At 38.2% G+C, this 20,299-nt stretch overlaps 4 protein-coding genes across 4 annotated transcripts; 3 read left to right on the top strand and 1 right to left on the bottom strand.

Annotated features, from left to right (window-relative positions):
* Positions 1 to 3,086: 3,086 nt before the first annotated feature.
* LOC115627222 lies at positions 3,087 to 12,551 on the top strand. Its single transcript, XM_030522844.1, has 5 exons — positions 3,087 to 3,199; positions 4,482 to 4,931; positions 8,906 to 9,837; positions 9,911 to 9,979; positions 11,195 to 12,551. The coding sequence occupies exons 2-5, from the start codon at positions 4,929 to 4,931 to the stop codon at positions 11,787 to 11,789; spliced, it is 1,599 nt and encodes a 532-aa protein (XP_030378704.1). The 5' UTR covers positions 3,087 to 3,199; positions 4,482 to 4,928; the 3' UTR covers positions 11,790 to 12,551.
* An 857-nt stretch (positions 12,552 to 13,408) lies between these two features.
* On the bottom strand, positions 13,409 to 15,466 carry LOC115627056 (probable RNA-binding protein CG14230). The gene is made up of 4 exons (XM_030522602.1): positions 15,108 to 15,466; positions 14,756 to 15,045; positions 13,653 to 14,691; positions 13,409 to 13,575 (listed from the first exon to the last, which is right to left on the bottom strand). The coding sequence occupies exons 1-4, from the start codon at positions 15,277 to 15,279 to the stop codon at positions 13,415 to 13,417; spliced, it is 1,662 nt and encodes a 553-aa protein (XP_030378462.1). The 5' UTR covers positions 15,280 to 15,466; the 3' UTR covers positions 13,409 to 13,414.
* Positions 15,467 to 15,676: 210 nt separating this feature from the next.
* On the top strand, positions 15,677 to 18,017 carry LOC115627057 (Golgi resident protein GCP60). Its single transcript, XM_030522603.1, has 4 exons — positions 15,677 to 15,832; positions 15,924 to 16,351; positions 16,804 to 17,310; positions 17,379 to 18,017. The coding sequence occupies exons 1-4, from the start codon at positions 15,727 to 15,729 to the stop codon at positions 17,799 to 17,801; spliced, it is 1,464 nt and encodes a 487-aa protein (XP_030378463.1). The 5' UTR covers positions 15,677 to 15,726; the 3' UTR covers positions 17,802 to 18,017.
* Positions 18,018 to 18,711: 694 nt separating this feature from the next.
* LOC115627363 (probable tRNA N6-adenosine threonylcarbamoyltransferase, mitochondrial) lies at positions 18,712 to 20,230 on the top strand. Its single transcript, XM_030523013.1, has 2 exons — positions 18,712 to 18,875; positions 18,937 to 20,230. The coding sequence occupies exons 1-2, from the start codon at positions 18,712 to 18,714 to the stop codon at positions 19,985 to 19,987; spliced, it is 1,215 nt and encodes a 404-aa protein (XP_030378873.1). The 3' UTR covers positions 19,988 to 20,230.
* The last annotated feature ends 69 nt before the right edge of the window (positions 20,231 to 20,299 follow it).

Here is a 20,299-nt window from a genome sequence, read left to right as displayed (position 1 = left end):
GTTCTCATTTCCAGAAACAATCAAATTATCACTTGATTTTTTAAAATTCGAAACATTTTCCAATTTCAATTCCGCACAATTTCAATGAATTCGGAAATGAGAAAGGTCCTGAATATGAACCAAAAAACACATATTTACTTGCATACTATACTATGTACTATATTGTATGTATATATGTAGATAAATATGTACCTGTACTGAAACGAATTTTGAAAAGTTTACTACTAACTCATTATAAGTAAACAAAAATTTTAAACTAGCATTTAAAATTTTACAGAAACGCCACAATTGATTTTTGAAAGAATGGCTTACTATGATTATTAATAGCCTCCTTGTAATTTGAAATGTAAGAAGTTCTGATCCATTTGCTATTTCGGCACTTCTAGCGTTTCTTTTTGCGATGGAAAATTAATTTTGTACTTAAGCTTATTTAAAAACGTAACTCAGATAATCTTCATCTATTTTGTGGGTTTTTGTTAAAAAAATGTTACTTATATAGTAAATGTAATATCGTTCAAAAAATGGTTAAGCCAATTGATCTAAGATGGCGACTGAACTATACTCAATATAACCGAAAGGTAACTTCTTATGTACATATACCCATAGGCCAAGATTTGATCGAACAAATCACACATTCCATTCACGATCCTCAACTATAGGCCCGTATTTTTCGGTGGTTATCTTTTTACGATTGCACAGCGAACACCAATCGATCCATTGGTCCTACAAAACGTTACGCTGCTAACCAAATGTGTGTGTGTGTGTGTGCTTGAAAAACAGAAGCTGCACGGACTTGCCGTGTACGGGTATTTATAAATTATGATTGCCTTTCCAACATTTGTGCTCAGCTCTCAAGCAGTCTGGCTATCTCATACATATGTACGTCCATAAATATGTATGTATATTTGTATGTAGATCCCGATTCCTGCACATTCTCAAGAGCATGCGACAACTGTGCATTTGTCCGCCTCCCTCCCGCCCTAAAACGAACTACGCCTGCCCGCCTGTCCGTCTATATAGTTGGTATTTGCATCGGAGAACTGCAGCTGTAGCAACAGTATCTGTATCTGTATCTCTGGCTGAATCTCTATCGCAGTATCTGTGCCTATACCAGCATCTATGTATGTATATATTGTATGTACATGCATATGTATATATGTTTGTGTGCGTGTAGTTGTGCGCTTTCCTTGGTTCTCGGGTACCGGCACCAGTAACAATTCGAAGACATCGGCTTACTGACGATATTCCGTTGCTCTTACGGTTGGAACCGTCGTTGCCTGTTGTGGCTGTGGCTGCGGCTGCGGCTGCTGTCTCTCCGCCGATTCTATAAGTAGACATACATATGTATTTATGTATATTCCAATACCCATGTGTGTGTACACCCGATGCTCTTGCACACATGTGAGAGAGCGTCGCAATCTACTTACTAAGTTAAGCACACGCAGTCGCGGAGAATGAAGGCGATCGTGCACTGTGGCACAGAATTATTTTTTATAGATCATAACTCCCGAGCTATTAGCCAAAAAATCCAGTAACGAAGATCGTATTATCTGTATAATTTTATTAAAATTGTTCCAACTCATTTGGTATATTATAAAAACCATGATATTTATGTGCTATTTTTAATTGCTAATAAAGATAGGTGACTGCTTCCGCGAAATAACTATTTCATTCTTAAATAGTGTCTATTACAATCTTACTTCCTTTTTAATTAATTTTGTGCAAATATATAGAATTAAGCAGAATTTTACGTAAAGAGTTTTATGAAAAACGGTTTCTTGTTGGAACAATTTCGTTTTGCAGCACTCTTAAAATATGTGGTTTCTCTTTTATCAAAGAAAATATATAGTGCCGTTGTAAAAATCGAGTATAGATTTTTTATTTGATCTGCAGCATATGTTTCGAACGAATCTTTTTGAGGCAGCTATTTAATAATCCCACCATCAAACTCTGAAATGCATATGTATACAGAAATGGAAACAACAAACTATTTTAAGAGTATTGTATTTTGGACCGATCATTTCTGTGCCAGTTGATCACTGATCAGTCCTTGCTGAATGGATTGATCACTGATCACGATCACCAAATTTTGAATCGTTTAAAATGTATCATAAAAATAGAGTGATACATTTGTGATCAGCTATAAGCAGCTGCTCACACATGTGTATGTAATTCTTATGCATTGGTAAGTGCGTGTAAAATGGAAGTTGAATTTATTTTAAATTCATTTAATGTCAACTTGCCCAATGTTGAAACACTATCCTCGCGATCCTACAAGTTCCAAGTATATTTTAAAAAAATAATCGGCCATTGAACAAACAAAAAATTGTCCGAATTGATAATTAAAAGCTACCGACTTGGTCAATTTAAGGAACATTTTAGAATGCGTCGCAAAACTTTCATTCATCATTGATGTCTTTTGCTGAAATATTTAAAACAATTAGAAATTAGTATTTTGCTATAACTAATCAAATCAACATGTTTTTGTACAGCGATTCTATGCCGCAAGCAATAGCACTTACATGCCTAGCATTTTAACGGCGCCCTGGCTTAAACAAAAGTATCTGTGCATTCAGCAGAATATATCAGTGATCAGAAGTTTTAGTGATCAGTGATCAGTTGTCCCTGGTGAATGCGCCCATTAGGTTCTTTAGTTTTATTTGGGAAATAATCCAGAAATTTCAAAAGGGCTTCCATTGGACCATTCCTAAATATTGTTTCTCAACAAACAATTAAAGTAAAATAGAATTTTAAAGTTAAAGAAATAGCTTGAACGTAAACTAAACACAATTTTTTGCCCCACAAAGAATTGAATGTGACTATAATTTGAATCAGCATATTATATATGCACATATAAACTTATTAAAGATTTTTAACTAGTTAGTTTTGGCTGATGGATGTGATTGCTGAACCACTGTGCGACGCCGCATTTACGACCCAGCCAGCCAGCAAGTAAGAAAGCGAATTTGAAAAACGACGAGCGCCGCGGGCCCCCTAACGATCGTAGCAGAACGTAGCAAACGGCGGAATGTGCGCCTGTGTCTGTGACTGCCGTTAGTATCGGCAACGGGATCGCTACGAAAAGTACTGTTTGTTCCTCGCTGGTTGTTGCCAGTGTTGCCATTGTTATTGACATTTCTTAAAACGGATGTTGCTGCTTTTCTTTATTTTATGCAGCCGTAGTCGTTAACCGTAGCTGGTTGGTTGTTGATTGGTTTATTTCATTTGTTGTTGTTGTGGCTGTTGTTGTTCTTTTTTTTCACATTTCGTGTGTTTTTGTCTAAATTTCGCTCGCTCTGCCATTTGGCGCCGGTAGCGCGGACATTTTGCGCTCTTTGCACGGAAATAGCTGGCAAGAAAAAAACAAAAAGAAAACAACGCGAAAAGCGCGAGCGCGCAATCGTGAGCGTAACGGGAGCGGATAGCAAAAAAAACGGCAACAAAGTGCAAGAAACGTGGATAGTGAGTGTGTGTTCGTGTGTGCGTGTCTATGTGTCTATGTGTGTTTGTGTGAGTTTTGTAAAATAACGACAAAAGCTTGCAAAGTGACACCGACAACAACAACAACAACAACAATACTGAGAAGCAAAGGAGCAGCTTCAACTATAATTCACCAACATGCCAAAAAAAAAAATACAAACAGACAAATGTACATTCACAGTTACATACATACGAAAATACAAATTCTACAGACTACGCACAAACATTAGTGTACATATAAACATATGTACATAGATTTGTACATACATACATACATACATATGTATGTATGTATGTGGAAATGAGCATATTTTGTGTATTTTTTGTTGTTGTTTTTTGTTTGTATTTTACTTTTTTTCAACTGTTGCGCATTGACGCCGCCGTAGCCGCCGTTCGAGGCTAAAAGGTTAACTTCTAAATATTAATAGTCGTCGTTCGGCCCGTTTTTTGTTGTCAACAAAAACCAAACGGAGGAGCAAAATAACAACAAAACCACACACACACACACACACACACATACATATGTATATGTATATGTGTATGTATGTAGAAATGTACATAAGTATAAAACACAAAACAAAAATAAAATAATGAAACACGTTGAACAAAAATCGCGTTTGCGTTTTAAGTATGTAATTTTTTTTTGTAGTGCACAGAACCAATACATATGTATGTATGTATGTACGTGCATCCATATGTATGTATGTACATATATGCACGTGTAAGTACATACATATGTATGCATGTATGTACACATACATATGTACATACCATGTATGTACAGATTTATTTAAATGTGCGGCAATCGTAGCTATTACCGATAGACATACCGATATAGGAAAGACTCAGCACACACGCACACATAGAAACAAAGACAGGCAGGCATACATATGTATGTATATACAGACACATAGACATGCAACTCGAGCACATCGGCACTTAATACAAGTGCGTTATTTTTAAACGGTTTTTCCTCTAATAATCTAAAATGTTAACCACAGCCAAATAGGCTGCCTCTGCCTACGAGCGGGCCACCACCATACGGAAGATACCACCGATACCGACGATACCAGCCAAACAGAAAATAAAAAGTAAATCCAAAACACTTGCATACATACATACATACATACATACATAGATACATCTGTATGTATGTATGTTAACTTGCATCGTCGGTCGCATCATCACATCTTCGTGTGAGGAGCCCAGTGCCAAACACCTCTCTCGACGACAACGAGCGTTCTCAATCTGAGACGCCTCCTCCGCAGAAACGGCTGCGGAACGCCCCTCACTGCACCACCCGTATCAGCAGCAGCAGCACCACCAACACCGCCAACACCACCAGCAGCCACCGCAGCAACAGAAGCAAAAAGCAACAGCACTGCTCTGCTCGTGCTTAGCTGAGCCGCATTTGTCACAAAAAGCTGCTAAGCCAAGCATATTTTCAAATGGTAAGCTCCACAATTAAAGGCTACTAAGGCAGAAATATGCATGTAGAACGGGACGACGTCACTTCTCTCACAACTATTCCACTCCTTCCAGCATTCGTTGACATTATAAGGTAGCTGCAGAGCCACAAAGTTTCCTAGACCCTTTTATGATTTTCCTATTGGAAAGTGATTTCTTCAATTAAACGAAGCTCATGATACATTGTTGCCAAGCGCAGCAGTAATACAGTGAGGGATCGATTAATGTGCCTCACGGCTGATAAAAAAAATAATCCGAATATACATACATACTTGTACTAGCAATGCTTATTGTTTTACCTCATAGAAATCGGACTCTTTATTTCATTTGAAGCTAAATTGTTAGATAATTCGAGCTTTTCTCTACAATTATTCAACCATTTAATGCTTCCAAAATTCTTATTGTACTTTATTGAAATTCCAGGGTTCACCTCAGAACCTACTTGAAATTTGGAGCTAAATTGGCAGATAATTCGAGCTTTTCTCTACAATTATTCAACCATTTAATGCTTTCCAAAATTCTTATTGAAATTCCAGGGTTCACATCAGAACCTATTTGAAATTTGGAGCCATAACCAGACCAGCTGCTATACTTGTTAGATGTTATACATTTTTAAACTGATATTCAATTTTTACCATCGGGCATATTTTTTTAATACCATTTGGCTTGATAGTATAGTGTCAATTGGATTAAAGCGTTATCTTATGTAGCTGTCATAGGAACATTTTTAAACATTACATTGTACGAGTATTTGTACACCTATAGTATATATATTTACGTATGTATGTACATATAAACCGTTTTAGTTCCGACAGTAATTGGAAAAATTGTGTAATATTGTGTATGGAAACGCTTAAGAGTAAATAGGCAACTATTCTGCCATGTGTGTAGTTTTCAAAATAGAAAAATTTCCACTCTATAGCCTGTCTGTCTTAAATCTTATACGAGCAAATACCGGTAAAGCGATATGAAACGAATGGTACTATACCGGTACAAAATTACAGCCACAAAAAGCTTAGATGCGTTCCCGTTTGGTTCCCTGTTTAAAACCCAACAATCAAATATATAAATACCGATGCAAACATTTTAGACTATGATATATTCGTTTCAATCTATTCACATTTCCAATATTTACGAGTTCTAGTTTGTAAGCCCCGGCTGTATTTGATAATTGTCTACACACATATGTACATACAAGCATATATAGGTATACTATACTCGTGTACATACATACATATGTACATATGTAGATTGTAGATGAACCTACAAAGTTTAAATGCTTTACGATCGTATTGAAAATTTTGCTAGCAATACTCTAAACGAAATGCACTATGCACATCTATACTCGAACTTAGTTGAATGCTTTTGTCCCTATCTGGTCAGCAATCATACTTATTAACAATTTATTTAATTAAAACTGCTGATTACTCATCATGAGTAATCAATGAAACTTTTCTTTTTGCTTTTAATCTCAGCCAGATTGGCTCATTTTCTCGGATGGCCTATGTTTCTCAATGTCATAATTATTGAAACTGATTTGGTAGGTCGTGGATGCGACTGTCCAATACAAAATATTGAAACACCTTGTATCTCAAGGTTAAAAATATTAGGTTTGTACAGAGTATGTAACAGGCACTCAGAAGCATCTCCAACTCCATAAAGTATCTATATTCTTAATCAAGATGACAAGAGAAATCGCTGCCGCATATCCGTCTGCCCGTCCGTCTGTCTGGATGAAAGCCTTGATTGCGAAAACGGCTGATCCCATATTGACCAAACTTGTAGAGTCTCCCTATGCCCTCCCCTCCCCTATCCCCTCGCAACACGAGTTCCTTTTCTCTCTCTCTCTCTCTCTCTCTTTCTCTTATTCTCCCTCTTTTCCAAAACTACATAAACAAAGCTTTCTCTTTACACACTTACCTAAACTATAATTCTCTACTTTTGTTTTAAATTTCATTCAAATCCATCAATTCTAAGAAAAGCTTTTACGAAAAAATTTCAGTCCAGTATTACGCCCACAAACTGCAGGAGAGGTTCGCCTATCTTCTTCTTTTTTCTTCTGCTATAGGCTGGAGGTTTTTCGGGTATAGGGTATTTCACTGTCGGGCTTGAGCGACTGTAGCATTCTCTCTTTGTTTACCATAAAGAATGACACAGCAAATGATTATTTAGTTTAGAGCCATTACTTTGCAAATTTTCTGGGCGGTACTATTATTTGTATTTAGGACTTTGATTGAACTAGATGCTCTCTAAAGTTTGAGCAAATCAAAATTTTCGTTAAGGCATGTTTTGCCACAGATATCATATTTCTTGTTATTGCTTTTTGAGAACTCATGAATAATTCATGTATATTTTCGCTTCTCTTCTTATAATTCTTCATTAATTCATGTATATTTTCACTACTCTTCTTCTACACAAATAACACTAATAATCCATGTCCACATAGTGTCCTTTTGTTGTATCACCTATTATCCGTCAACAGCATCCTTAAAACACTTTATAGCTTATTAGCCAGTATACTTATGTTTGTAACCATCATAAGCAATAAGAGAAACATTATCTATGAATTTATGTATAAATACCTCTTCAAATCTGAGTGATGTTTAGTAAAAAGAGAAGTTCAAACATCCTTAATTCTTCGTACATACAAGTATGTACATGCATACGTGACTCAGATCTCGTCAGTTCAGTCATATGCTTTTAATCATTTATAGCTTCATATTTTTTATATCATATACTATGAACATCATGTTTTCTAGGAATGAAAAATGTTTTCCAATGACAAAGCTCTTTAAATATATACTGGTACAATCATAAATGGCATTTTATTAAATTAATAACTAGTTAGAACTGTTCATGGACGAACAAACGATGGAATTCAGGAAAGTTGCTGCATATTAATTAGAATTTAATATAATAATCTTGAAATTAAAGTGTATTGCCAATCGTGTCCTGTTTGGTTCATTATAAATTAATCAATAACTTGAAATTACTATCAAAAACGGACCATTTCTAAACTGAATATTCCTAACATTAAAGCAAAAAAACGTAAGGGAAAATACAAAATAAATGAAGACGTTTTTGATTATTTCATCAAAATTAATATTATATATTTTTCAACTATGTTACATTTTCTTCAAATATGTATATTAAAGGGGGACTGAGGGAATGAGGTGTTTAAAAATTTAATTTTTAATAATTTACCAGATGTATATATATAAATTACAAATATAACTTATAGATCATAATGGAATCAATGAAGCTAGATTAGTTGTGGTCTTATAATACCGCACTTTCACTTTCTTAAATTGTTTTTCTTTTCGCTAGAGGCAAAGGGCCTTCAAATAAATTTTAACGAAGGAGAAGCTCAAAATAGAATATGTATTACTATATTCTGATCAAAAAGTAGATGAAAACGGTTCGAGTATTCATCGTTATTATTTATAAGATATGGAAACCTAATTACATATCGACAATGTTTTAGCCATAATAGATGGTGTGGCACTACTCTGCTGTCGTAAATATACAGAGATATATACTTATATATATATAAATATATATATATTTTTTTGTATTAGCAGAATGTTTTTATTTAAAACAATCCATCGTGGATAATCATTAAATTGGTTAAACAAATTTGACAAGTAATTTATTTCATTTATGATGAGGTTGTAGGTTGTCCGGCTAGTCCCAGGTGAGGTCCAGAGATATATGATAGTACCGAAACAGAAATGCCCATGACCATGGGAATAAAGGAATAAAGTTTTCTTGGCAGACACAGTGCAGGGTATATAGCATCGGCTCAGGCGAATTTAAGTTAATAGCTTGTAGTTGTCTAAAATAAATGAATCATTAACCTTATATACTATGTATTTAAATACTTTACAAATATTTCAGATACATATGTCTGCACATTTATTAATAATTGTCTCCATCGATCTTGCTTCTTTCGCTTTAGGAGACCAAAACCCCGCCCAGTGTAACCAGCAGCTATCACCATCAGCGTGCTCCCCGTACACCAGAGAGCTACTTCAATGTGCCGGAATCGGTAGCGCTGCTCAACATAGTCAAGTCGGAACGCATACAGAGCGCCTTTCAGTCGAACCGGAAGAATCATGCGAGCGTTTGGGAAATGGTCGCCGAGGTCCTTAACCGATTTAGTGCGCGCAAACGGACCGCCAAACAGTGCTGCAATCGGTACGAGAACCTCAAGAAGATCTACACACAGCTAAAGAAGAATCCGGAGCGGCATGTGCGTCGCAACTGGCCATACATGTTCCTTTTCAAGGAGATCGAGGAGCAGCGTGGCGAGTGCTGGGGCTCGAATGGAAAGCGCCTCGCTCTCATCACCAAGAACCACAACGAGCTGTCCTATTATCAGCGACGGCGACAAGCCGCCGAACTGGGCGTCCTGCTGAACAAGGACAATCTGACACCGCACCAGCACACCCTTCTCCAGACTCTCACGCACTCCACAGACTCCTCGCAGAGTGGGGCCAGTAAGCTGGAGCGCTACTTGCCCAACCACTTTGTGGAGGCGCAATTAAACGAGGGATCATGCAATAACAGTGCCTTGAATGTGAGTTTGCCCCCCGGCGTCTACGACGACAATCCGCTCCAGTTGCAGGTTGCAGGAGCAGTGGCAGCAGCTGCTGCCGCCGCTGTGGCTGCACACAAGCGCCACGAGCTGCAGATGGCAAATGGCGCCGGCATGAATGCAGGCGGATCGGGAACTCCGGGTGGCCTTTGCCTCAGCCTCGAGGACGAACAACACAGCAGCGCATTTAAGGATCATGGCCTCGACGAGCCCACAGAAGTTCCGGACTTTGAAAAGGACTGTAATGGAGCGCTCAACTTACACAACAACAACGACAACAACATATCCATGAAGTGAGTACGGCAGGTTGTTTTTTGAAGACCATTATCTGCCAATAACACTGTTAACCCTTCTTGTGACACACAGATCGGAACCAATGTCCGAGGGCGAGTTCAATCCTGACGACATACAGTTGATGCAAACAAACTACAATGGGTAAGCACAATTCCGGAAATCTTTATAAATACTCATGTGCAAGGACGTACGCAGGTTTTACAAAAGTTTGAGCCAAAGCATTAAAATTTTGATTAAATAATGCACGATGCATCTAAAAATAATAATTTATGCATATGGTCAATGAAAAAACTTTAACAAATCCGACTCAGTTCCATTTTAAGGTCGACTTTATATTGCCAAACCCCCCCCCCCCCTGCGTACGCCCTTGCTCGTATATGATAAAACATTATCTGCACATATTCATCACCGATTTTTATTAATTTGTAGATATTTATTTTATTGTTTTATATATAAAAAAAACCGCAAAAGCTCACTTTATATTTTCTTAACGCAAAATTTTAATAAATATTTTAAATTATTTATTGATTTTTTACTCGTACTCGTCAAAGACCTGTTAATGATTGAATTAAAAGAAGAAAAAAAACAACATTACTCTTTTCATATACATTAATCCCTATACTTTGTGTTACAAATAAGTCCGCTTTGGGTCGGAGAAAGTCAGCCGGTGTCCATCAAATTCAGAAAGTGAATCAATTTTGAACCCGATATTACTTATTTTGGTCTAGCTCTAGTAGTTAGATGTTTAACAATTTCATAATTCGACTTTTAAATGTGTTCATCCATCTTTATAAAAGAAGAAGAAAAAGTTAAAAAAAATGCGAAAGCATAAAACAATAATGGAATGCTAGACTTGAGAAAGTCGAACTCTTACTTCCTTGTTTATAAACTTTATTAGAATTGATGTGTTTCTGATGCAACAAAGTTAATTTCATTTGAGGAACAGCTACAAGACATACGAGTATATAAGTCGACTTTTATGTCCTACCTCCTTATGTATACTTGTAAAGTTATATAAGTGGTATGTTCTTAAAATGGACGAGCGACCGTCCATTCTTCTTCTGTATATGCAAGGCCTCGTTCCTCAGGAGCCATTCCGTCTTGCTTTCATGTACATCTTTCCCATAGAATCAAATTGGTTTTAAAATTGTTAGATGCATTGAACAATTTTCTTTTTTGAAACTACCCATAGCTTAGAAGGAAAAGCTTAGTAGTTGGTAATTGTAATTAATAATAGAATAATAAACTCTTTAAGCTTTAATTTGAGTTAATCAGGAATTTTGGAGATCGAACTCTAATAGCCCATTAGTCGCAAAATTTGGTCTCACTGTTGCTTGTGTGTTGTTCTCGTTGCAGGTCTGGTCACATTTATTCACCCAACATAGATCCGAACATTCTGCACCCCGATGTCATTGTCGACACCGACAATCTGTCCGAATGCAGTTCATCGGCGTCGCTGAAAACCGGCAAACGGAAGATGTCGACTTCCACAGATGGGGACAGCACCAACTACGAGCTCATCGAGTATCTGAAGCGGCGCGAGAAGCGCGATGAGGAGCTTTTAAAACGCATGGATGCGCGCGAGGAGCGCCTCATGAATCTATTGGAGCGCACGGTTATTGCCATTGAAACATTGGCGACAAGCAAAGAAACAACAAGAACAACACAGCCAACGACAACAACAACAACAACCATACAATTAGCAACAACAGCTGCAGAAGAGCAACAGAACAAGGCCGCAGACTCACCAAAAGCCATACCAGATGAGCCCAAAACAGCCATTGGAGCAGTGCCAGAGAATATCGACGACGATGCCATAGTCGTGGTTCCCGACGACATTGCCGAGGAGGACTCTGAGGCTGTCAGCAGCAAAGCAAATGGGAAGTGCAGCCAATATAACGACGACGATAATGATGTTGGGAATAAACATGATAATGAGAGTGAGAAATGAGCTAATCCCTCTCGGTCTCCCTCAAATCTAAACTCTAAACTTTCAAAGGAAACTTAATGAATGCAGTGCCAAAGACGAGATTCGTCTCGATTTTATATGAGATTTGCAACTATTACTTAAAAGCGTGTGTGCTTAACTCTTCGTAATACGAAACTGGAAACTTTGTAGGCTAAGTTGATTGAAATATTGCGAATCGCAGTGTTCTCACCAGCAATAATTTAAGTTAAATTAAGGTTGAGTTTTGCTTAATGGCGATGTCTTTCCATTGGGAACCTCGAAAAACTAAAAGATCGAATGTGCACTCCTATAGTTTTTATTATACATATACCTAAAACAAACTCATGAATATCATCAGCATTATAACCAACCCAACCAACAAAGCAATCGGAAACCACAAAGGCATATCCTTCCAATTTAAATATGGAGTAGAAGGTGTTAATTATTAAAACTATTAAATTATTAATCTTAATTTTTTCCAATATATAAATGGTAAATGGTTAATTTCCCTTGGCCGATTCCTAACTTAAAATTGATTGATCTTTAAGGAAATGAACATTTTACCGTTTTCGGGCCTATTTCATAAATGCCAAAAAATCTTTATATAACTGTTATAAATGGGCTCTAGGATTTTCGAATTTTATTTAGAATATCATCAAACATTTTACAAGTAGTGTAATAATAACCTAAGTTAACAATACTCCAGTCCGAATGGGTTTGACCAAATAATAGTCCATAAAGGGGAGCTTTGTGAGAAACTTTGGGGTAGGTTTTTTTTTTATTATATTAATATATGATAAATATAATTTATTTCCTTTGTAAAGAGTGATGTTTTAACTAGCGTTAACCAACAATTTTAGATCCAAAATATTGGTTCAATGGAAAGATATCGTATCAGACTCGGCATGCCGAAGTTGGCGTTTTTGTTTATACCAAATTTAATGTTAATTTAATTAATTCGAGCTGAAATGGGGCTCAAATGCATTTGTGCAGGAACAATTTTTTTTTCAATTAGATAAATACATAAAAGAAACTAGAATAAAAACGAATTACTTATTTCAGCAAACGAAATTGGAAAAAAAAAATACATACATATATATCTAAAATGATGGCTTTGAAGGGCGATTTACACATCACATCAGTTCCGGCCATTGAATCCCATTAAATTTTGTTCACACAGAGGCTGTGTCATATCAAAAAAAAGCTAATCAAAAAACCAATTGAACATTTTTATACATAAATGCATAAATGTTTGGCAAATCGTCCTGCTAGTCTAAGGCCCTTGCACAAAAATTTGTCTGGCCATAGGACATAATAAAATGTTCATAGCCAATACTATTTATATGACATTTTCTGAAAACGTGCCTCTTTTTCTATTGAGTCAAGCTCTATTTCTTAAACCGTATCGCACATACATACATACATGGTGATATGACGGTCCCTCGAAAATATGACTCATCACGTTGGCTTTAAAACTGTGGTTGTAGTGCTTGAAACAGACAAGACGCTGTGCATATGTAAGTACCTACTTGTATGTACGTATAACATGTGCGGTCTATTATTCTAATTATATTTATATAGTTTTGAACCTTCTACTGGCTCCTTGAATAAAACTATATAACTCACATTCAATTGCGTAATTTATTTTTGCGTTTTTTAACGCCCTCGGGTTGATTTTTCTTCAATTTAACAATTTTAGTTTTAATGAGCAATTTCAGACGAGATCGCACTTGGTCATAATCATGATTTTCGGTTTCGTTCCCGCTAAGCTTGAAGAATTTGGAGCCCTCTGAAAAGTGTACAAAAATACAATTGACGTACATTATTAGACTCACAAATTGGGAAAAGTATATTAACAACACTCACCCTTAAGCCGCGGATCATTCTTTGGAATAAAAAATGATTCCATGGATGGTTTTGGTTTTTTATCCTTTTTTGACTTTTTAGTTTGCTTCTCGTTTTCCATTGATGGCTGGTTCTCTGTGCCTTCGTCCTCGCTCTCAGAGGAATCGTAATGGAATGGATTTAACGTGCCCGCAACCGCAGTACCTGCTTGGTTGACTATAATTTTCTCTCGTCCTATTTGCTCTAACTGACCCTGACGCTGAGCCACTTCTTCGTTATGTGAACTTCCGAACATCTCTAACAAACTAAATCCGTCACCGCGCATATTTAGAGATTGTTTTAAAGTGTCCGTGACGACATAAAAAGCAGCCTGGGAGACTGGCTCTGATTTAGCTTTCTCATTTGCCGTCGGGTTTCCCTTTACAGTTTTGGTTGCCTCTGACGGTTTTTGCCGTACAAGTTTTTGGTGCTCCTCTTTGCCGGGGTCGAATCGCAACATTTTCTTTGAAATCGGAGCTTTTGCATTATCTGTATCCATTTTTCGGCCCACTACCTGCTCGAGTATTCCCATCTGCCAATTCCGCTCACTTTCCTGGGGCTTTTCTTCCTCTTCATTCGCATCATGCTCCTGGTCATCCACAAAGCTAGCCGTAATACGAAATCTGGGATCCAAACTCTGCTTGCTCTGCATTTCCACAAGGCGTTCGCCCTTCTTGCCAGAGTATTCAGGTAGAATGATATTGTCATCTTCGCCCTCACTATCGTCAGCAAAAAGTTCCTTTTTCTGTTTGCTGGCAGTACTTTTGTTTCCGACATCGTCATTATCATCTTCTTCAGCATCACTGAATTTAATTTTCTTGGCCTTGCCAGCGTCAAAGGATGACAATGCTTGTTGTACAGCGGACTTCTTGCTCTCAAATTGCCGTTTCATTTTGTTTAGTGATTGTTTGCGTTTCTGATCTGCAATCATCGACTTAGCATCCAATTGCTGTTTAGCAGACTTTTTGTTTTGCTCAATAATGTGCAAGGGTCCAGAGATATTTTCCACCGGTATAATAATCTTTAGAGGTACATAAGCAAACCCCATTTAGAAGCTACCACCATTTTATATTTTAAAAACTCACCTTGCCATTATATATCGAAGTTGATGCACGCTTTTTGGTAATCAATAGCTCCGGTGCAATATCATCGTCCTTCAACTCCTCATCTTCGCCAAAGACTCTGCGCTTATTTTGGGTATTTCTCACCAACAGATCAGAGCTACTTTTTTGAAATTGCTCAGCATTATTCTGCACTTGGCCCTTCTGTTGCTCCTCATCTCGCTCACGCTTTAAACGATCCAGAAACGATTCTTTGGCAAGAGACACCTTCAATTTGCTGCCGTGCAACTTTTGCCAATTTACCTCATTTAAGCCTGCAATGAAAGTAATGCTGATAATTCAGATATTTTCAGATAATTCGCATTGTTTCACATACAATATTGGGGATCATCGATCTGCAGCGTTACGAAGGCAATCAATTTATTTGAGTCCGCTTTTGGTTTCAGTTCCACGCGCTCCACATAGCCATAGTCTTGAAATAACGTATTCAGGTCATCCTCCGTAGTGCACGATGGCAGATCCGCTAAGAAAAACCTCGTGCTGCCCATTTTAATTTACACTTAATGCAGTATTAATTTAATAAGATTTAACCACAAATAACAAAAAAGAAATAGCGGCACGTGTAGAAGACAACACGGCTCTTCTTCTTTCACACAGCTGATTAAATTGACATTCACAGTTGAGCTACTGGCCAAACTAAATCGTCTGAGCCAGTTTGTACTCGGAATTTTAGTAATGTAATGAACCCTATAAGAAATAGAAAAATTATTAATAATTTTGCAAAATTAGTTTACTTTTAGCTAAATCCAAAATTGTAAGTAGTTTTGAACTCTTCAACAACCGCAAACTGCAAGTTATGCGTCTATTGTGAATAGGCAAATGTAAACGTCAGAATTCAGAGCCAGAAGATTTTATTATTTATTTTTGTTTTCTGTGCGAATGCTTTTGTAGGATAAGAACATTATAAGTCTTTCGTCAGACGTCCGAAAAAGGCCATGGACAGCAAAAAGACCGAGACAGTTCCAGCAACTGCCGCTTTAGAAAAATGGGGCGGCTTTCCGCTTCAGGAGCTCTATCGGCTAGCCTTCACATTTTACAAACGTACGTAAAAGAACAACGACAACCGTATTATATCCACACTCAACATAAATACGTGTACCTGTGATAAAAATTGCAATTGTTATTTTTGCAGAAAACTCTGGCAAGGCCATACATCTCTCCTACGAGGACAATCTAAAGTTGATTGCCTTCAAGCAACAGGCCTCATTCGGACCTTTCAATACAAATCATGCGCCGGCTCTGGGCGTGCTTGATGTCATTGGCCGTGATCGTCAGCAGCATTGGCAGCTGCTTGGCGACATAACACGCGAGCAGGCCATGGAGGGTTTCATTGATCTGCTGGATACCATGTGCAGTGCATTCCGACCATATATTGAGGCAGTCCGACAAAATCGTGACGAGACGCTCAAAGCCGAGCTGCGTCGCATGGAGCAGGAAAAAGAGGCACGGGAAAAGCGTGAACGTGAGCAACAAGAACTGTTGGAGGAGGGCTACAAAGAGGAATTGCAGCGTCGTCAACTGCAGGATGCGCTTAATAAGCAAACATATCAGCAGTTTAAGGTATATATCCCCGTCATATAAAAAAGTGTCAGGTGCAATCGATTTTTTCCACACCTCAACCTCATTCTTTCACATTAATTGTCATACATTCGGGGGAAATGATGAAGCGTGCACCTGTTATTGTTTATAGTTACAAATGTATGTGAAATCAAATCAACCGTGCATTTCAAACCGCCAATATGTAGACGATACAATTTGTCTACACGGATGTGCGTGTGAACGTGTGTATGCGTGCATTCATAAAAACGTAAATAATTAAGGTAATTGCGCTTTGCGCGTCTAGCATACTTAGATGTTTGTTTGTTTGTTGGTTAGGCACCCACACATCAAATAGGGTCATGACCCAAATTTCATTTCAGATTTAGTTCCATATATCAAACTTAACTACATTTATCTGTCTACTTACATATAAATTTATTGTTTGTGTTTTTGGCTCCAATATTTTCTTGCAGCTCTACGCAGAGAAGCAATTCCCCGGCAATCCTGAGCAGCAAGCCGTTCTAATACACCAGTTGCAACGTGAACACTACCATCAATACATGCAGCAGCTGCATTTGCAGAACCAAAACCAGAATCAACAACAAAACAAGACAGCTGCCATGAATATGGAACAAATGCTGAGCACCGCCGGTGGAGATCAAAACACGGTAACGCCTGCCAGCAATAGCAACAATAATAATAGCTGCGCTGAACTGGCTAATGCCATGGATGGTCTCCAACTAAACGAATTGGAAAGGCAGTCTGAAGTTCAGGCGGAAGCCAATGAGCACTCCGATGCTTACAACGAACAGCAACCAGATCAGTCCAATGAACAGGCGGGTAATGAAGACTACGATGACTATGTTATGATACGTCCAGCCAAAATTTGGACACGTCCTGATATCGAACAGTTCAAGACTGAAGTTTCCGCTGGTGATGGCGACGGTGTTATCACAATTGGCCATGGCGATACCGTGACGGTAAGTTGTGTCACTGAAGGCTAATACATATGTGTACATACATATTTGTACCCTGGTATGCATTTTAGGTGCGCGTGCCCACCAATCTGAATGGTAAATGCATTTTCTGGGAGTTTGCCACGGACAACTATGACATTGGTTTCGGTATTTACTTTGAGTGGGCCAAGCCAGTCACCAATGAAGTGACTGTCCATGTTAGCGATAGCGATGAAGACGAAGATTGTGTGGATGAAGACTACTTGTCCACTACTGAAGACCTTGAGTCGGGTTCAATGGGGCAGGATCGTACTGCGCTGGCCCAAACTATGAACGCTGCTCAAAAAGCGCCAATATCCATCATTGTACCGATCTATCGTCGTGAGTGCTACAATGAGGTCTATGTTGGTTCGCACTCCTACCCCGGAGAGGGCGTCTACTTGCTGAAATTCGACAATAGCTACAGCATTTGGCGTTCTAAAACGCTCTATTATCGTGTCTACTACGAACGCTGAGGCCAAACTTTAAATTAACCTAGGTTATAAAACTCAAAATTCTACTCTCCTCGGAAGGTCTGTCTGTATATACATACATATACACACGCATGTATGTGGTACATATATACACTTACAATTACATACATACAAACATACGAACACAGTGTGATCTAAAAAGAGCCGAACTTTTTAGGTATAGAATAAAACGAGCATGGTATTATGTTTCAAAGATAATATTTATTCGGATCAACTTAACTCAATACAACGTTTGGAAAAATTATCCATAGACATTTTAAACTCTCTTTTTTTATTTTTTTAGCACCGAAAAGGTTTCATAAAAACTCCTTTCATTGCAGTTTAAATTTTGGAAACAGAAAATAGGGGGTGTTCGGTGACAAAAATATGTTTTTTCTACAAAAATTCGTTGGCTTTTTTGGTATTGACTTTAAGGCGATTTTTTAATATGCAATAAAAACTGATGTTTTGCTTCGGGATACATAAATTAAAAGCATTTTTAGATCACACTGTGCATGTAAACGTTTTTTTTTTTTTTTGCCGTCAGCGCATTGAGATCCTTTAACGGTGATTTTTGTTAAATGAATACTATATAGACGCATTATTTATTGTTTAGTAATAAAATAACGGAAATTTAAAAATAAATTACAATTTGATATTTGAATACATATGTCAGTTATATTTAGCACTAATCAATCTGGTTTACGACACTAATAGGTTTTAAAATTCGAAGTTGCTTTTAAAAACAAAATTGTTTGAAAATAAATTACACTTTCATATTTGCAAATCACATGCCCAGCAAGCAACTTCGGCTCACCATATCAAATTTATTTTAGTGTTAGTCAACACTACCTATTCTACTTTATAGCGCTACCAGATTTCAAAATTCTAAGTTTCAGTTTAAAACACTTCTATGTTCAAGCATTTGGTTAAGGTCCGATTACATCAACAAAAACGCTCCTTGGGCTATGTACTGGGTATAGAAACATCATGTGATGACACGGGCATAGCGATTGTGGACACAGATGGCAAAGTGCATGCCAATGTGCTCGAGAGCCAACAGGAATTTCATACGCGGTAAGTTGTTGTGCACTCAACAGGTTAAGTATTTCTTATATGGTTCGATCTGGATTCATAGATATGGCGGCATAATTCCACCGCGTGCCCAGGATCTGCATCGGTCACGCATCGCCCATGCGTATGAGCGCTGTTTGAGCGAAGCAAACGTGGAGCCGAGTCAGTTGTCTGCCATTGCAGTGACCACGCGCCCCGGTCTGCCCTTAAGTCTGCTAATTGGTCTGCGCTTTGCCAAACACTTGGCTCGTAAGAACAAGAAGCCGCTCCTGCCAGTGCATCATATGGAGGCGCATGCGCTTCAAGCTCGTATGGAACACATCACTGCCATTGGGTATCCATATCTTTGTCTCCTCATAAGTGGGGGTCACTCCCAGCTAGCACTGGTGCGTGGACCAGGCCAGCTGACGCTGCTTGGCGACTCGCTAGACGATGCGCCTGGCGAAGCGTTCGACAAAATTGCAAGACGCCTGCGCCTGTTCGTGTTACCAAAGTATCGGCTATGGAATGGTGGTCGCGCCATTGAAGATGCCGCCAAATCGGCGCAAAACCCAAATGCCTATGATTTCCCGCGGCCGCTAGCCCAACAACGTAACTGCAATTTTAGTTTCGCGGGCATCAAGAACAACTCCTTTCGAGCGATACGCATGCGAGAGCTTTTGGAGCGTACACCTTGCGATGGCGTTATCAGCAACTACAACGACTTTTGTGCGGGTCTGTTGGTCGCCGTCAGTCGCCATCTGATGAATCGCACTCAACGTGCGCTCGAATTTTGCCTGCACCCACATCAAAATCTCTTTGGTGATGCGCCCCCCACGTTGGTCGTGTCCGGTGGAGTGGCTAACAATGATGTGATTTTTGCAAACATCAGCCATTTGGCCCTCCAATACAATTGTCGCACTTATCGGCCCTCCAAGGGTTATTGCTCCGACAATGGTGTCATGATTGCTTGGCACGGAGTCGAACAGCTCCTTCACGACTGTGCTAATAACCTTCGCTACGACTATGATAACATTGACATTGCTGGCAGCGAAGGATTTAGTGAGACGGCAGTGGAGCGTGTGGCGGAGGCGGCCATTAAATGCAAATGGGTTCAGCCCCTGCCGCTACAGTAAAAAAAAGCCAGCAACAAAGGACCATCGATCGTTTTTGTTTTACATATATATGTATTTTTGTTTTTATTATATCTGAAATCAATAATGTATGTCAATGTCTAAAATCTAGAAAAAAAATATGTAAAAATTGATACACATATAAAAATATTAAAAAATGCATTAGTTCTTTTATGCTGAACTACAATACAATTTTTGTTGTTGCTGATTTTGTTGTTGTTGTTGTTATTGATTTTATTGTTACTTGGGTTATATAGATTTCAATTTGCTCCAACTTCATCCGCTTATACTTCAATAATCTTACATTATTACATA

This window comes from Scaptodrosophila lebanonensis, unplaced genomic scaffold (genome assembly GCF_003285725.1).
Source record: "Scaptodrosophila lebanonensis strain 11010-0011.00,11010-0021.00 unplaced genomic scaffold, SlebRS2 tig00000092-arrow-pilon, whole genome shotgun sequence".
Taxonomy (NCBI): Eukaryota; Metazoa; Arthropoda; class Insecta; order Diptera; family Drosophilidae; genus Scaptodrosophila; species Scaptodrosophila lebanonensis.
Note: the sequence above shows the minus strand (reverse complement) of the source record. Positions and strands in the feature narration are given on the sequence as shown.

What these genes read in the sequence shown, in the direction of transcription:
- LOC115627222 (XM_030522844.1), top strand. An exon ending in GACAACAACATATCCATGAA is followed by an intron (nt 9,838 to 9,910) that starts GTGAGTACGGCA and finishes TGTGACACACAG; the next exon opens with ATCGGAACCAATGTCCGAGG. An exon ending in ATGCAAACAAACTACAATGG is followed by an intron (nt 9,980 to 11,194) that starts GTAAGCACAATT and finishes TTCTCGTTGCAG; the next exon opens with GTCTGGTCACATTTATTCAC.
- LOC115627056 (XM_030522602.1), bottom strand. Translation starts at nt 15,279, where the DNA reads ATGGGCAGCACGAGGTTTTTCTTAGCGGATCTGCCATCGTGCACTACG. An exon ending in CTTCGATATATAATGGCAAG is followed by an intron (nt 14,692 to 14,755) that starts GTGAGTTTTTAA and finishes GTACCTCTAAAG; the next exon opens with ATTATTATACCGGTGGAAAA. An exon ending in GAATGATCCGCGGCTTAAGG is followed by an intron (nt 13,576 to 13,652) that starts GTGAGTGTTGTT and finishes TACACTTTTCAG; the next exon opens with AGGGCTCCAAATTCTTCAAG.
- LOC115627057 (XM_030522603.1), top strand. Translation starts at nt 15,727, where the DNA reads ATGGACAGCAAAAAGACCGAGACAGTTCCAGCAACTGCCGCTTTAGAA. An exon ending in AAACATATCAGCAGTTTAAG is followed by an intron (nt 16,352 to 16,803) that starts GTATATATCCCC and finishes ATTTTCTTGCAG; the next exon opens with CTCTACGCAGAGAAGCAATT. An exon ending in GCCATGGCGATACCGTGACG is followed by an intron (nt 17,311 to 17,378) that starts GTAAGTTGTGTC and finishes TATGCATTTTAG; the next exon opens with GTGCGCGTGCCCACCAATCT.
- LOC115627363 (XM_030523013.1), top strand. Translation starts at nt 18,712, where the DNA reads ATGTTCAAGCATTTGGTTAAGGTCCGATTACATCAACAAAAACGCTCC. An exon ending in CAACAGGAATTTCATACGCG is followed by an intron (nt 18,876 to 18,936) that starts GTAAGTTGTTGT and finishes CTGGATTCATAG; the next exon opens with ATATGGCGGCATAATTCCAC.